Here is a 15756-nt window from a genome sequence, read left to right as displayed (position 1 = left end):
TGAAAGGGAAACCACTAACCGGAGAAGGACCAGATTTTCAGTAAGGGTCTAACCATATGGTCACCTACTTTTCCTCTCGAACAGGAAGGACGTAGTCACAGGTAAAAATAACTGCCAGTGACCCATAAAAAGACGCCGCAGAGATGCCTGCCTGACAATTTGCCCTACCTTATCAAAATGTTCTACCATAATGCAAATTTTAGTTGCCCCTAACCCGCCCGTGCCCAACAGCAGTTGGTAGGAAACGCCCTACAGATGGGATGAGGTGTTAAAAAGGACTTACGACGGCTGGTTAATGATGGTGTTGACTGCGTCCACAAGATCTTTTGTCTCCATGAAGCTTAAGTTCAGGATGAGCGCAGCTCCCTTTGCCTTCATGTGGACCATGTTGTCTGGCTGGTCAGCAAACATGGGAATTCCCACCATGGGCACACCATGGTAGATGGCTTCATAGATCCCATTTGTGCCACCGTGGGTGATGAAAGCTCTGGTTTTGGGGTGACCTGAAATGTAAAGACGCAGACATACACTATGTTTTGGTTTTGTACAGGATTTCAGTTTAGAAAGTGTTGCTTCTCATCACACTAACACAACTCACTTTTATGGATACTGTCAGATTATTGTCTGGGTCATGACTAGATTGCTCCCAGATCAGTTAAAAGTAAATTGGGAAGAAATCTAAGGAGAGCCCCCCCCCCCCCGCTTGTTTTTCCCTCTCTATTGTATCCGGCCAATTACCCCACTCTTCCGAGCTGTCCCGGTCGCTGCTCCACCCCCTCTGCCGATCCAGGGAGGGCTGCAGACTACCCCATGCCTCCTCTGATACACGTGGAGTCACCAGCCGCTTCTTTTCACCTGATAGTGAGGAGTTTCGCCAGGGGGACGTAGCACGCGGGAGGATCACGCTATTCCCCCCAGTTCCCCCTCAACAGGCGCCCTGACGGACCACAGGAGGCGCTAGTGCAGCGACCTGGGCGCATACGCACATCCGGCTTCCCACCCGCAGGCATGGCCAGTTTTGTCTGAAGGGACGCCCGACCAAGCCGGAGGCAACACGGGGATTCAAACCGGCGATCCCCGTGTTGGTAGGCAACGGAATAGACCGCTACACTACCTGGACGCCCTTTGAGGAGAGAAAAGTAAAGGACAAATCCCCCTTCCCTCTCTGATGGTAGAGACAGAAATCGGCATCTTTTAGAGGCAGTCATTCTGCTGTAGCTCACGTCATAGTCCATGGGCCAGACGATATTTCGGTACACTCAAGGTGGCAAAACTTACTTATAATTTTTGAAAGGATCCATGTCTGTAGATGATATTTTGGTATGATAACCATTCCTGAGTGGCAGCTGTATCACAGTTATCAGCTCATGAAGTTAACCACACGCTAAACTAAATTGCATTTTAGACGCTGGTGCATATCCTGGTTTAGCCTCATGGTCAGGACATTTTTCAATGTTCTATAATATTGTCTTTGGTATCATTTTAAAGGGGACCTTCTTAGCTTTCATTCAAGCCCTGTTGTGGATATTTCTCACAAATATAGAGGTCACTTGAGCTCTTCAACCCGTCAATAACACACATCTTTCTGCAATTTTCGCCTAAACTATATACTTTCTTTTAGCCCTGTGGCATCTAGGAATATCGGGGACACAAAACACAAAAACTGGAATACTCACAGGACTGTAAAGATTCAGGAAATGTATAATATACCCATACTATTTCATTGTGTGAGGTGATTGTGAGCCTTAAATGAGAACTAGACCAAAGCCAGTTAGGTCACAAACTGGTCTCTATACATTTGTTTAAATACACAATCAAAATACATGATAAAAAGGAATACCATAGTGAGGTAATGAACTATTTTAATATTTTAAACAATATTGACATTTACATATACTTAGTCAATGATACATGTAATCCCATATCATTAGTGGGTATATGTAATGGTAATGGGTAGGGTAATGGGTATATGTGAATATGGTTACATTATTGTTATCAAGCTCTGGGTAACCAAGTCCAGAATCAACATCCTGTGCATCAATAGACTACTACCACAGTAATACCATCAGAATCATCACACTGTCATTCATCAAACTGCTCGTTTCTCTCATCATCTGACTCCCCAAGTTCAAAGTCCAGTTCTGGACCATCCTGCTGTTTTTGGTTACTGCAGGTCTGTAACCTGCACATGTCTGTGCATGGAAGTCCATTTGACAGGCACATGCAGCTTAGCATTTTGCATGAATGCACACACTTGCATGTTAGCATTTCCAAGACCACATCTGGTGCAGGTGGGGAGCGCATCCAGTAAATGGCCAGCTTGCCTTCATCGTCTGTCCATCCATACTCAGTAGGGCTTGGCACCACAGGGTTAGCCTGCAGACAGCACTTCCATATTGCTGCCTGATAGTTGGCTCGTTGAACATGCATAAAGAGACAGTCTCTACATGGTGGCAGCTGGCTGGACTCAACCTCTCCCCTTTTGGTGCAGAAGAGCTGGTAACGCAGTTTGTTCACCTCAGCAGTGCTGCTATTAGCAACATACATCCGACAGGTGAACTGCTCAATTTTCTGGAACAGCTCATCACTCACATTCCATGTCTGTCCCAGTTGACTAAAAGTCTCTTGGCAGGAAGTGTGCTTTCTCACTATCTTCAGGGCATTCAGCTTCCCTCGACCAGCAAATGCACTGACAGTGTCGCAGCCTGTGAAGGCATGTAAGCCAATTAGGCTGTCACAGATGCTGTCTCCAAGTGAACTTGCCAGTTTGGTGATGTCGACAAACCGTGTGCGGTTCTGAGTCCCACACTTCTGGTAGATGGGACAGGTGATGTCCTTCTGGAAGCCAAGACAAAGCACCATGACATCAGTGTCCTCAGCTGTGATGATAACTGACTTTGAGCCCGCATTTGCTGCATGCAATGCATGCAGGAGCAGACGGGTGTCAGCTTCTTCATGTGTGGAGTGCAGTTCTGCTGCTTCCTCACACCCATCTTCTGTCAACTTGTAGCAGGTTTCCTCACAGGTCATGTACAACACCTTGCCATGCAGCATAGCTCTGTATCGTGGGAGTTTCCACTCTTCCACCAGAAACTTGATGAGACTGGTCTTGTTGGAGGAACTGCACAGAAATTTTCTCCACTGCTGGACGTGGTGTCCCCCTGCAAGATTCTTGTACTGGAGAGTGATGTCTCCACCCCGGTTCAGTCGTTCAGCATCTTTGATCGAAGTCTGGTGATAGACATCAAAAACAACATCAATCCTCCCACTCTGTGCTCCCTCATGGAGGACCTGGGTCAAGGCTGACTCTGCCACCTGTGCAAAGGTTTTGTTGTTGCCATTCATTTTTTGGACCAGGCTCATCCCATCAATGATGGAAGTAGATGGGATTGGGATGTCTTCTGCAGGAGATACATTCTTTTCAAGCTCTCTGGCAAGTGCAGCCTTGTTTGTTTTTCGTAAGGACCCATCAGCATTTGCCAGTGCCCATGGTAGTGGGCCCAATGGGTAGGCAAGGACATCCTTCAGATTCACCTTCCTGCTTTCAGCCACCAGGATCATGTGACTGAAAAGGTTTCTATCTGCCTTCAGAACCACATCCTGTGCTTTCTTTCCATGAGCTTGTTTTGTGCTGACATTGGAGAATGTTTTCAGACTTTGCTTGGTCATCTTGTCGTGGAATTTCACAGGTGGTGGGTCTGCATCTAACCTTGTTTGCTGGAATGCTTGGTAGGCCTCTTCTCCTTTCTCAAGAGCTCTCAAGAGATCTATGGTCACATCAGGTGGAGCCATGTTGCCAGTGGAGAGGCTAACCAAATCAATCTCATCAGGGGACATAGGATTGAGCCAGTTATTCTCCATAAGGTCCATGAGAGACTGGACATCTGCTTCATCTCTCTTGATCCTTGGACTCTGTAGATCTGGATGAGACCATTTGCACCTGCCTTGACCTGTCTCAGCTGTCTGAGGTACATGCTTCTATACTCAGCTGTGAGATAATATTTGGTCACAGCTCCTGGCTTCAAGCTGAATCCCTTTGTCCCTCCAGCTGTTTGGGTGTCTTTGTTCACCGTTTCTTCTATAGCTTGGTCAACAGGGATTCGGCCAAAGGGATTGGTGGAGCCCAGTTGGACTGAGAAGCCTCCTTCCATGAATTCTGTGTACACATCTGGGTGTGTGATGGGCAGCTCAGACATCGGGGCGTAGTAGTAGGGGAGGTAGCGTGCATAATTCATCCTGTCATAAGCAAAGCACCATGGGATCATTGCTCGAATGCTAGCCAAGTGTAGCATCCAGTCTCCCTCTCTGGATGCTCGGATGAGCCCCAACAAGATTTCAACCATGTCCAAATAGGACATCCAGAAGTTCGAGAGGCTGCCGTTTCCACCTCTAAGGAACTCACGGTAGACTTCAAATAGATCCATGATGCGTGTACAAGAGCTGTTCTCGAGGACCTCCTTCAAAGCATGTTGTGAGACTTCTTTCCCAAGGCTGTCAATGGTCTTCAGTGTCTCATTCAGCTGAACCATGTCATTCCTGTGAGTTTCTTCCAACCAGGACAGGAAACCATTCAAGGTCAGTCGCATGAGAGCCTCATACAGGAGCTTGTGTAGTCGCACTGCCCTGTTGAACTTGCGGCCATCCATAACACCAGCAATTGAGCCTTCTGCAATCATGCCAGACTCAATGCAGAGGTCTTTGAGTCCAGCATCTTGGAAACGCTTTCCTATTATTGCCAGCAGTGTGCAGATGGTGTGGAATACCCCAAGCCTAACGATGATATCATGGAACTTGTCATGGTGTTTCCATGTGATCTCGACAGCCTTCGCATACAGGACTTGGTCAAAGACACAGACAATCTTCCTCAGGCCTAAGCACTGCATGATGCTCAGTGACTGGTTAAGCACCTCGTTGACAGTAGACATTTGTGTTGCTGGAGCATTGATGGTAGGCAGATAGCCTATATTGTCGGGGATGACCGTCATCTCTCCTCGAGTCAGGATGTTGAAGCCTGTCCAGCTGCTGACTGACTGTTCTTCTTGTTGTGACATGCGTGCTAGGACCCAAAGAAGGTTTTTCTCTCTGGCAAGCTTAGTATTGGCTGCAGTATCGGCATCTGACTTTTTGCTTTGTGGTGGCCCTACCCGTTGTCCAGCATTGTAAGTTGGTAACATTGGTGGGGGTCCATCAATGCTTCTCTTCTTTGTTTTGGGAACAGTGGGCATGGGTTGGACAGGAAGTGGGTTGACTGGCTTTGCTTGCACAGCAATCCCATTGACTCTGTGAGATGTTCCCTCACCACTGACAGTTTCTTCAAGACGGTCGATATTGTCCCAGGCTAAAGTTGTGAATATGCCAGGATGGATGTTAGCTGGAAGGGCAATGCCACTCCCTGATGATGAGAGTTTCTGGAGACACAGGGCAGTGTTGATCTCTTCCATCTGTGAATAGGACACACTGTGACCAAGTCGGTTGAGGATGTTTATCAACTCTACATTTCCTGTCAACGATTTGACACTGAATGGCAGAACAATGTGCTTGGAAGGCTTGGTATTTCCACATGTCACTGCATATACTATGTCATGGCCAAATGACTGCAGAAGGCACTGCACTCTCTGGGATGCATGATCAGGATCATTTGAGCCTGTGAGTAGAGAGTACAGGAAGATAATGAGCGACTCTGGAATGGTAGGACATTCTGCTTCTGGTTTGACTTCAGGCGGCCAGGTTTGAGGAACATCTTGACTTTTACTGTCTGCTCTCAATTTGATGGCTGCTTTGGCTATAACATCTTGTGCACTGACACTTTTCAGGGTCTGCAGCTCCCTTTTGAGAGACTGATTTTCTTTGGCAAGTTCCCTCATGGACAAGTTATCGGAATAGAGGAGGAATTTTCCTTTCTCATCAGGGAATATCTGCAAGGCTCCAGCAAACTCACTCTCCAGGTTTCGCCTTATGTGCTTCTTGGTTGATTCCTTGACTTGGGCAATGCCTTGGGAGTTCATTGAAGCTACCAGTCTAGAAGAGAGATCAGTCATTGTCATCACTTGAGGATTGCCAAAAAGCTCCATCCTGATGAAGAGGAACAGCTCATTGTATGCCTTATTCACAGCAGCTTCATACTGGGCTGCAGCATCATCATCTTCATTGCTGGCAACCTCTCCTTTGGAAACCTCTTCTTTGGTGTAAAGTCTATAGCATGACCTGTGGTAGTGCCCTTCAGCTGCTACAAGGTCTCTACTCACAATGGCAAGGATTCTGCTGTCCCTTTTCTTTGTGGCTGCACTCCTGATCTTTGCATCAGCTCGCAGTTCTCGACACTGCACCAGTACTTCTCTCGTATTCTGTCTCTTGGAATATTTGCTGTTTTTCTGACAAAATATGCACTCTGCATCATAAGTCCTAGATGTACTTGGAGCATGTCGAGCTACTCTCTTAGATTGTTTCTCTTCAGCAGAGACACAACTTTTCTTTTCTTTTGCAAGGAGGCCATCAAGAATTTGCTTCATAGTGAAGATACTGCGACACTTTCTGTGGTAGTAGATTGCTGGAATCTGTCCCTCAGGAATGTCTTTTGCCAGTTTCAAAACTGGTGCATGATTTCGTATCTGAGCTGCCCTGAGCAGAGTTCTCTATGAGTCGACACTTTGTAGTGAAACCAGCTTATCTGTATCATCAGAACAGTGGATAATGCACTCCACCCGTGGGCGCTTTGGTATTGGGTAAAAACTTGCTTGTTCACCAGTGGCCATATTCAGTCAGTTTTCACCTGCCACATACAAACAAATACATGTAACTTAGGTGTATGAACACTACTAAAACAAAGTTTACTTTGCTTCACCAGCGTCATATTACCATTATTTATCTTACATAGCCACAAATAGATACATTACCTAGTTGCTATGCAACAGCTGTATTTTGTCCACATGAGGCCGCTAAAATCAACACAAGATGAAAGTTCCTCGTAGCCACTTTAACTAATCATATTAACATATACATTAAAAGAACATGCTAACATTATGGGAAATTAGCTTACAATCTTCTCCAGAGTGAGACAAGAAGATAGATACCAGTTTCCTCTATATGTGTTTAGTAGAAAGCTATCTGGCTGCACGTTAGCCTAGCTTAGCACAATGAATGGAAGTACACAGTACTGGTTATCCTTGGTTGTTGGCCAACTAAGAACTGTCCCAGAGTTTAAGCTAGGCTAATCAGTACCAGGGGTGTTGAAATGCTATATTTGTAAAAATCTGGGCAAATACACAATCGTGAGAGGCACAGAAACAGGTTTCCTGAAAGAAAAATGAAATAGCTGCTCATTTGGAAAGGTTATCATGTATTATTTTACTTCTGTTAGTGTACCAAATAAAATGGCACCAGTGAAGTTGTGTCACCTTGGGTGATATCGATATCTGGTCTGACCCATGGACTAACTGACTTTGGTCTAGTTAGTTTCTTAGTAATAATGCCCTTCTAATTTAAGGTTCACAATCACCTCACACAATGAAATAGTATGGGTATATTATACATTTCCTGAATCTTTACAGTCCTGTGAGTATTCCAGTTTTTGTGTTTTGTGTCCCTGATATTCCTAGATGCCACAGGGCTAAAAGAAAGTATATAGTTTAGGCGAACATTGCAGAAAGATGTGTGTTATTGACGGGTTGAAGAGCTCAAGTGACCTCTATATTTGTGAGAAATATCCACAACAGGGCTTGAATGAAAGCTAAGAAGGTCCCCTTTAAAATGATACCAAAGACAATATTATAGAACATTGAAAAATGTCCTGACCATGAGGCTAAACCAGGATATGCACCAGCGTCTAAAATGCAATTTACTTTAGGGGGTGGTTAACTTCATGAGCTGATAACTGTGATACAGCTGCCACTCAGGAATGGTTATCATACCAAAATATCATCTACAGACATGGATCCTTTCAAAAATTATAAGTAAGTTGCCACCTTGAGTGTACCGAAATAGGAAATTTTGGGCTCTGGCCCATGGACTATCAGTGATTCCTCAAACGCTTAGCTCATTCCTTTCCATTAACGGTACTGAACTGTGCCCACGTGTACTGTTTGCCGTTGACACATCACAAATTAGATTTTGTTTCCCTCAACAATATAACAAATCCAGACTCACGGTCTGCTGGTGAGGGATACATTAGCACGACCCTGAATCAAGAAATGACCTAACTTTTATACATTGCTCACCACTGTGTAGTTTGTCTTTTCTGTGGAATAAAGTACTGGGCAGCTAAATGTATGTTTAAATGTAGACGGACAGGTAGAATAGGCTGCAGAGAAAGGTAGACACGGTTCTGAGTCTGAATTAAATAGGATGCTGGAATCAGGTCTTAGCAGATTTACTTTTGAAAACCTGTTCATTAGTTCATATGAAAGTGTTCATGCGGGCGTCCGGGTGGCGTAGCGGTCTATTCCGTTGCCTACCAACGCGGGATCGGCGGTTCGAATTACGTGTTACCTCCGGCTTGGTCGGGCGTCCCTGCAGACACAGTTGGCCATGTCTGCGGGTGGGAAGCTGGGTGTAGGTATGTGTCCTGGTCGCTACCGTAGCGCCTCCTCCGGTCGGTCGGGGCGCCTGTTCGGGAAGGAGGGGGAAATGGGGGGAATAGTGTGATCCTCCCAGGCGCTACGTCCCCCCGGCGAAACTCCTCACTGTCAGGTGAAAAAAAGCGGCTGGCGACTCCACATGTATCGGAGGAGGCATGTGGTAGTCTGCAGCCCTCCCTGGATTGACCGGATTGACCGGGGGGGGGGGGGGGGGGGCGCCCGAGACAGCTCGGAAAATAGGACATTTGGCCAAGTACAAAGGGGGGGGGGTCAAAAAAAAAAGAAAAAAGGATGTGTTCACATACCCAGTAGGTCATTCTGGGGGATCCAGTCATAGATTCTAGTGTTGGCACCCAAAGTCTCTGGTTTCTCTCCGCTGTGTCGCCAAATAACCTGTTGACAATAAGGGAAATCCATGTGTTTCTGGAGTCTAAAAGTGTAATGTCCGTAGACGCCTTATCTTACTGACATAAGAATAATTCAAGAATGAGTCGACTTCGTAGGTTCTTAACTGTGTAGCTTTTACTAGCGTTCGTTCAACATACAACCTTCTTAACATGAGCGTCTAACTTCCTGTATACGTCACACGCACTGCACGTACACCCGTGAGTAGGTCAAGTTAAACAAGTGACAGGACCTTCAAAATAATAACATCTTTCATTCATTACATCTCCCCCTCTAAGATGATTTTCTAAACATTTCTCTGAACATTTACTGCCAACAATTTTAACTCCAGTTTAGCAACTCCTGACTTTAACCGTAGCTTTATTTGACAAATAAAATAATACCATTTTCTTTCTTTCAGCAACTGTAAAACAGAAAGAGCAAAGACATCAAACATCTTTGATTTACAGTGTCCAACATTTTACTGACAGGCCTGGGGTGTAAGCTTTAAAGAGTCCATAACTCAACTGAAATATTTATATTTTAATTCCAACCTGTATATCACCCCCCTTTTTACAAAAAAATTAAAAAAAAATCTCCCACAGTACACAAGTCCATACGCCTCACAAGTCCAGCCGGATTGCTGGCTTGCTCACCCTGCCAGAGCGAGTAACATATGGTGTGGAAGTTGGCATTTCTGCTGCTCGGGACTCATCCGTGTTTCCACTCTCCCCTGGAGTGACATGGTCAGGATCCCTGCTGAGAAAGGTGAGTGTTTTGGGTGTGGCCAACAGGTGGCGCCTGTTCCTTCTGTAATGTTCACCTTGAGCTGTCTCCACTATGTAGGATCTGGGAGTGGAGCTCTGACTGTGAACAACTGCTGGCAATGTCCCTGTTTTCTGTCCATCAAGTTTGGTGAGTACTGCGTCACCCGAGTTCAGTGGGCGCAGTGTCCGCACGCCGTTCCTGCGGTTGTAGTAGAAAGCCTGTCTCGATTTGGCTGCGGCGTCAGCGGTTTTGATCAGTTCCTCTTTAGGCCAGGCCGGTTTCAGGTTATGCTGCAATGTGGGTAAGGTGGTTCTGATTCGCCTACCCATGAGCAATTCCACTGGACTGGCTCCAGTGGAAGAAGAGGGTGTAGCTCTGTATGTCAACAGGGCGAGGAGAGGGTCTTCCTGTCTTAATATGCTTTTGGCTATCTGAACAGCCCTCTCTGCCTGTCCATTACTCTGGGGGTAGTGTGGGCTTGAAGTCACATGGATGAAATCATAATCCTCACTGAACCTCCTCATCTCTTCTGAAACTAGCTGTGGCCCATTATCGCTAACTACAATTTCAGGGATACCAAACATGCAAATGTAGCCTTCAGCCTAGCTACAACCTGACTGCTAGTAGTTGTTGGTAGATTTAGGATCTCCAAAAACCTGGAACAATAGTCAGACACTATCAAGTAGTTTTGCTTTTTGTACTCACACAGGTCTATGCCAACTTTCTGCCATGGTCTGGATGGGAGCTCACTTGACATTAAAGGCTCTTTTCTCTGTGTTCTTGTGTTCTCTGCAGAATTGACATTGCTGTATCTTTGTTGTAATGTGCTCCGTCATTTTGGGCCACCACACTGATTGCCTAGCTCTCTCTCTGCACTTAACTATCCCCTGGTGCCCGTCGTGTATTCTCTCTAAGATCACCTCCCTCATCTCTGTGGGAATGACGATACGACTGCCTCTGATGACTAAACCATCTACCTCAGATAACTCCCCTCTCACCTGATAAAAGTCTCTGACTGTCTCCGGCACTTTATCGACATACTCAGGCCAGCCGTGTCTGATGAAGCCCAACACTGTCTGGAGCTGCAGATCCCCATCTGTGCTCTGTTTTATCTCCTGCATCCTTTGAGGTGTGGCAGGCACCTGGCACACGATGGCATCGATGTGCGCTGCAACATCATCATGAGAAGCACCATCTCCGTAGCGCTGCTCTGGGCCTCTGGAGAGTGCGTCAGCCACAGCTAACGTTTTGCCTGGTGCGTATTCAGCCACTGCATTGAAACGCATCAGCCTCATTAACAGTCTCTGGCACCTAATGGGCACATTATCCAAGTCTTTGCTGTTCATGAGAGGCACTAGTGGTTTATGATCGGTGACAAGTCTGAAATTGTCAAGCCCAAACAAGTACTTCTCGAACCTTTCACATGCCCAGACACTGGCTAAGCACTCTTTCTCGACCTGTGCGTACCTTGTCTCTGCGTCACTCAGCCGTCGGGAGCAGTAGGCCACGGGCTTCCAGTGTTCCCAGTGCTGCTGGAGCAGAACGCCCCCCAGCCCGTAGCTGCTGGCATCTGCTGACACCACCGTAGCCTTAGTGACGTCATAAAAGGTGAGTACCGGGGCGGTGGCGAGTGCTGCTTTAAGGTCTTGGAATGCTGTGTTCTGTGCAGGTCCCCACAGCCACTCTGTCGTTGCTTTAAGCAGTCCATAAAGCGGCTGACCTACAGTGGACAGCTCTGGGACGTATTTTGCCAAATAGTTCACCATCCCGAGGAACCTCTTGAGTTCCGTCACGTTCTGGGGCTAAGGAAAGTTCTCTATTCTGGCCACTTTGTCCGGGTCAGGTCTGATGCCTGCCTCGTCAATGACGTGACCAAGGAAGCGGACTTGTTTCTGTTTGAACTTGCATTTCACTTGGTTCAGTTTGAGACCTGCTGTTTCAATGACCCCCAGCGCCTCTGCTAGGCGCCGGTCATGGATTTCCTCAGTCTCTCCATGTATAAGGATGTCATCCATGTACACCTCTGTGCCCTCTAGCCCGGTCAGAGTTTCCGCCATCTTTCTCTGGAAAATCTCTGGAGCACTCGTTATACCAAATGGAAGGCGGCAGAAAGCATACCTCCCAAATGGGGTGATGAAAGTGGTGAGCCCCCTGCTGTCTTCATGCAAGGGGATCTGGTAAAACCCACTTGCTGCATCCAACGTTGTGAAGAACTTTGACCCTGCGAGCCTTGGCATTATTTCCTCCATAGTGGGCAGCACGTATTTCTCACGTTTCACCGCTCGATTCAGCCTCCTGAGGTCAGCGCAGCAGCGAACCTCTTTCTTGTTTGATTTCAGCACCGGCACCATAGCGGCGCACCATTCTGTGGGCTGAGTCACTTTTTCAATAATGCCCTCATTTTCCATGCGCTGCAGTTCTTTCTTAACCAGTGGTACAAGTGGCAGCGGTATCCGTCTGGCTGTATGCACCGCGTATGGCTGGGCATCCTCCACCAGAGCTATTTTCACTGGGTCTGTTTTCAGCAGTCCACTTGAACCGAAAACTCCACTGACCTCATCCATCCGCTTCACTAGACCCATCTCCACTGCCTCTGGACGACTCAGCAGACAGCTGCCTCTCCCCTTGATCACATACACTGGAAAGGAGTATTGTTTCTCCTTGTAGTTGGTTGTGGCTTGAAACTGTCCTATGCAGCTGATGTTTCCACCTGGGCTTATGAAGCATGTGTCAGGAGATCCCAGTTTTACGTTTGGCTCCAGCTTTTTAAATGTCCCTTGGTTGATAACAGTAGCATCAGCCCCCGTGTCAATTTTAAAGGTTATTGGTACATCACTTATTGTTAAACTAACAGTCCAATCTTCCTGACTGCTCTCTTTGCCAACTTCTCCCAGAAAGTACAGCTGTTTAACCTCTTCAGTGACTTCTCTCACCGCTTTAGAGTGACATACACGCTCCCAATGTCCCTTTTTAAGACACTTGTTGCACTTACTGTTCATTGCAGGACACTTCCGCTCATCGGTGTGCTGCGTCTTGCCGCACCTCCCGCATTCATCTACTTTGTTGGTTGCAGGACTGCTGCCACCATGACGCTGTCCGCCCTTTTTCTTTTGGTGTCCGTCCCCCCGTCGGACAACATTGACGTTAGCCAGCTGGGCCTCTGGTTGGTTAGCTTGGAGGCTGAGCTGCTTTGTTATTGCCTCCGCCTGGCGCACTTGTTCAATGACTTTCACCAGAGTAAGGTCCGCTGTGAGCTGGAACTGACGGGAGAGCACTTTGTCTTTTATGCCCACTACCAGACGATCTCTGATATGTTCATCCCTCTTGTCCCCAAACTCAGTGTTCAGACAGCTCATACAATGTCCGGATGTACATCTCCGCTGTTTCTCCTGGCTGCTGGCTACGTTGATAGAAGCGCGCCCTCTCATGTATGATGTTACGGCGGGGAATAAAGTAGTCGTCGAACTTTTTCAGTACGATATCATAGTCCACTTTATCATCCTCCGCCGCGAAGTCAAACGAGCTGAATATCTTTTCAGCCTCGCTTCCCATTGCATAAATCAGCGAACTCACTTGAATCTCCCCGTCGTCTTTATCCAGCTTTGTCGCGAGCCTGAAGCGCGAAAACCGTTGTTTCCACTCCGGCCATTCAACGGGGCAGTCAAACTTGAATTCACTCGGCGGATTAAACTTCGGCATGACCGCTCGTGTTCCGATACACAGACTATTTTGACACCATGTAATGTCCGTAGACGCCTTATTTTACTGACATAAGAATAACTGAAGAATGAGTCGACTTCGTAGGTTCTTAACTGTGCAGCTTTTACTAGCGTTCGTTCAACATACAACCTTCTTAACATGAGCGTCTAACTTCCTGTATACGTCACACGCACTGCACGTACACCCGTCAGTAGGTCTAGTCAAACAAGTGACAGGACCTTAAAAATCATGTGGCGAACGTAGAAGAAACGACAAAGGTAACTTTACAGCCCCTTTATTGAACTCGCACAGAAACAAAAACTTACCGAAGTGTGACGCAATACATGGGTGTTGAGATATGACACCAGCGTATTTGTATGACTATGTGTTACTGTGTACTATTATTTTGTTTACGACTTTGTTTGTCCACAAGTGGGCGGTGTTGCGCTTGCATGCGCGGATTGATTACGTCACTGAGACGCCGTTCATTTTTCTTCATCTCCTCCCAAAACTACCGAATAAACGGAGGTTGCATTTTTCCCTCCAGCAGAAGTTCGGTAGTCAGTACGATTCTTTATAACGGTTTAATAATCCACTTCATCTGCGCAGAGATAGACAAAGTATTAGTCTAGTCTTCTAACAGGTTATGGGCCCAGATAACGTTGGATTATTTAGTAGTTTGATAAAAGAAGTACACGAAGTGTGATAACCTCGGATGGCGGGATGCGCGCAGGTTAGCACGGAGTAGCAAGTTAGCAAGTGTGAAGCTAGTTAGCATCGAGAGAGGCTATCGGGAAGCTAACGGAACGCTAAGCTAAGCTAACGCTACCTAGGGAGATGGAGCGGAAGAAGAGCAGGTGGCCCACATTCAACGGACAGGCCGATGAGTATGAACTGTGGGAAGAGCGAATGCTCTGTTGCATGCATGGTGTGGGGCTGAAAACCACCATTCTTACCGAGCCCGTGGGACCTTTGACAGTGGAAGAGCAGGCCCTAGACGAGGAGCGGAACGCGGACGCCTACTGCGCATTGGCGCCTTTATTGGACAACACAAGCTTGGGACTGATCTTCAGAGAAACGAAGAACAAAGGTAGAGAGAGTCTACGGGTGTTGCGGGAACATTACATTGGTAAGGGCAGACCCCGGATTGTCACTCTGTATGTAACATTGACTGGGCTAAAGAAAGCTGATAATGAGACGATAACCGAATACATTATCCGAGCTGAACAAATCATTACGGCTCTCAAAGGGGCGGGAGAAGCACCGAGTGAGGGACTAATGATGGCCATGGTGATGAGGGGGTTACCTGAGAGATATAAGCCATTCACTCTAATGGTGACACATGGCGACAGTGAGTTGACATTGGGACAATTTAAGGCCAAATTGAGAAACTTTGAGGCGGCAGAAGATGTAGCTAATGCTACAGCATCGGACGAGACGTCCGAGAGGGTGATGAAGGCCCACGCAGCGCCTAAGAAAAAGCCAGTGAAACGCTGTGAGGGAGAAGATGATCAAACGGTGTGCTGGCGGTGCGGTGACAAAGGCCATCGGAAAACGGACTGTTCACGCAGCGTGTGGTGCAGCTTCTGCCGGGTCAAGGGTCACACGGACAAAGTGTGCAAGAAGAAAGACCGCGCTGATGGAGCCAGATGTGCACGCGAGCAAGGTGGCGGCGGCGGCGGTGGTCACGGAGCAGGTCGAGGTCAGGGACCGGGGAATACTGTGGAAGAAGAGAACTACATCTTCAGAGTGCAGGCTGGAGAGACCAGCTCAGCAGGACCAGGACGACGGCAACAGTTCAAACCAGGATTGATTGTTGACTGTGGGGCTTCTTCCCACATAGTCAATGATAAGAAGAAGTTCAAGAGCTTTGACAGCTCGTTCGAGCCAGAGAAACACTGCATGGAGCTGGCGGACGGTAAGCGCACCTTTGGTGTGGTGCAGGGCAGGGGAGATGCTACGGTATGTCTGCTCGACAGTGAGGGGCGACGGTGTAGAGTGACACTGCGGAACGCACTATATATTCCATCGTACCCCCAAGAGCTCTTCTCTGTGAAGTCTGCGACAGCACACGGAGCCAGTGTGTTCTTCGAAGAGGGCAGAGGTGCCCTGATGTCACCGGATGGTACCAGGTTTGACATTTTTGTACAGGGGAAAATGTACTATTTGCAAACTGAATGTGTTGTTGAAAAGTGCCATGTGAGCCATGATATAGAAACTTGGCATGAGATAATGGGCCACTGCAACTATGACGATATCATAAAGCTACAGGATATCACTGATGGTATGCATATAAAGGGTAAAGTGTGTAAACCTGACAAAGAGTGTGCAG

General features: G+C 47.2%; 1 protein-coding gene across 1 annotated transcript in view; it reads right to left on the bottom strand.

The window, feature by feature from the left end:
- The window catches only part of LOC130111529 (UDP-glucuronosyltransferase 2A1-like), a 30700-nt gene that overhangs the window by 1395 nt on the left and 13549 nt on the right, over positions 1 to 15756 (bottom strand). Inside the window, exons 5-6 of the mRNA XM_056278755.1 lie at positions 8879 to 8966; positions 284 to 503 (exon numbers count right to left, since the gene is read on the bottom strand). Of these exons, the coding sequence (XP_056134730.1) occupies positions 284 to 503; positions 8879 to 8966 (308 nt within the window). The remainder of the gene's footprint in view (positions 1 to 283; positions 504 to 8878; positions 8967 to 15756) is intronic.

The sequence above is a fragment of the Lampris incognitus genome, chromosome 1 (assembly GCF_029633865.1).
Source record: "Lampris incognitus isolate fLamInc1 chromosome 1, fLamInc1.hap2, whole genome shotgun sequence".
In the NCBI taxonomy this organism is placed as follows: Eukaryota; Metazoa; Chordata; class Actinopteri; order Lampriformes; family Lampridae; genus Lampris; species Lampris incognitus.
This window is presented reverse-complemented; position numbering and strand designations above follow the sequence as displayed.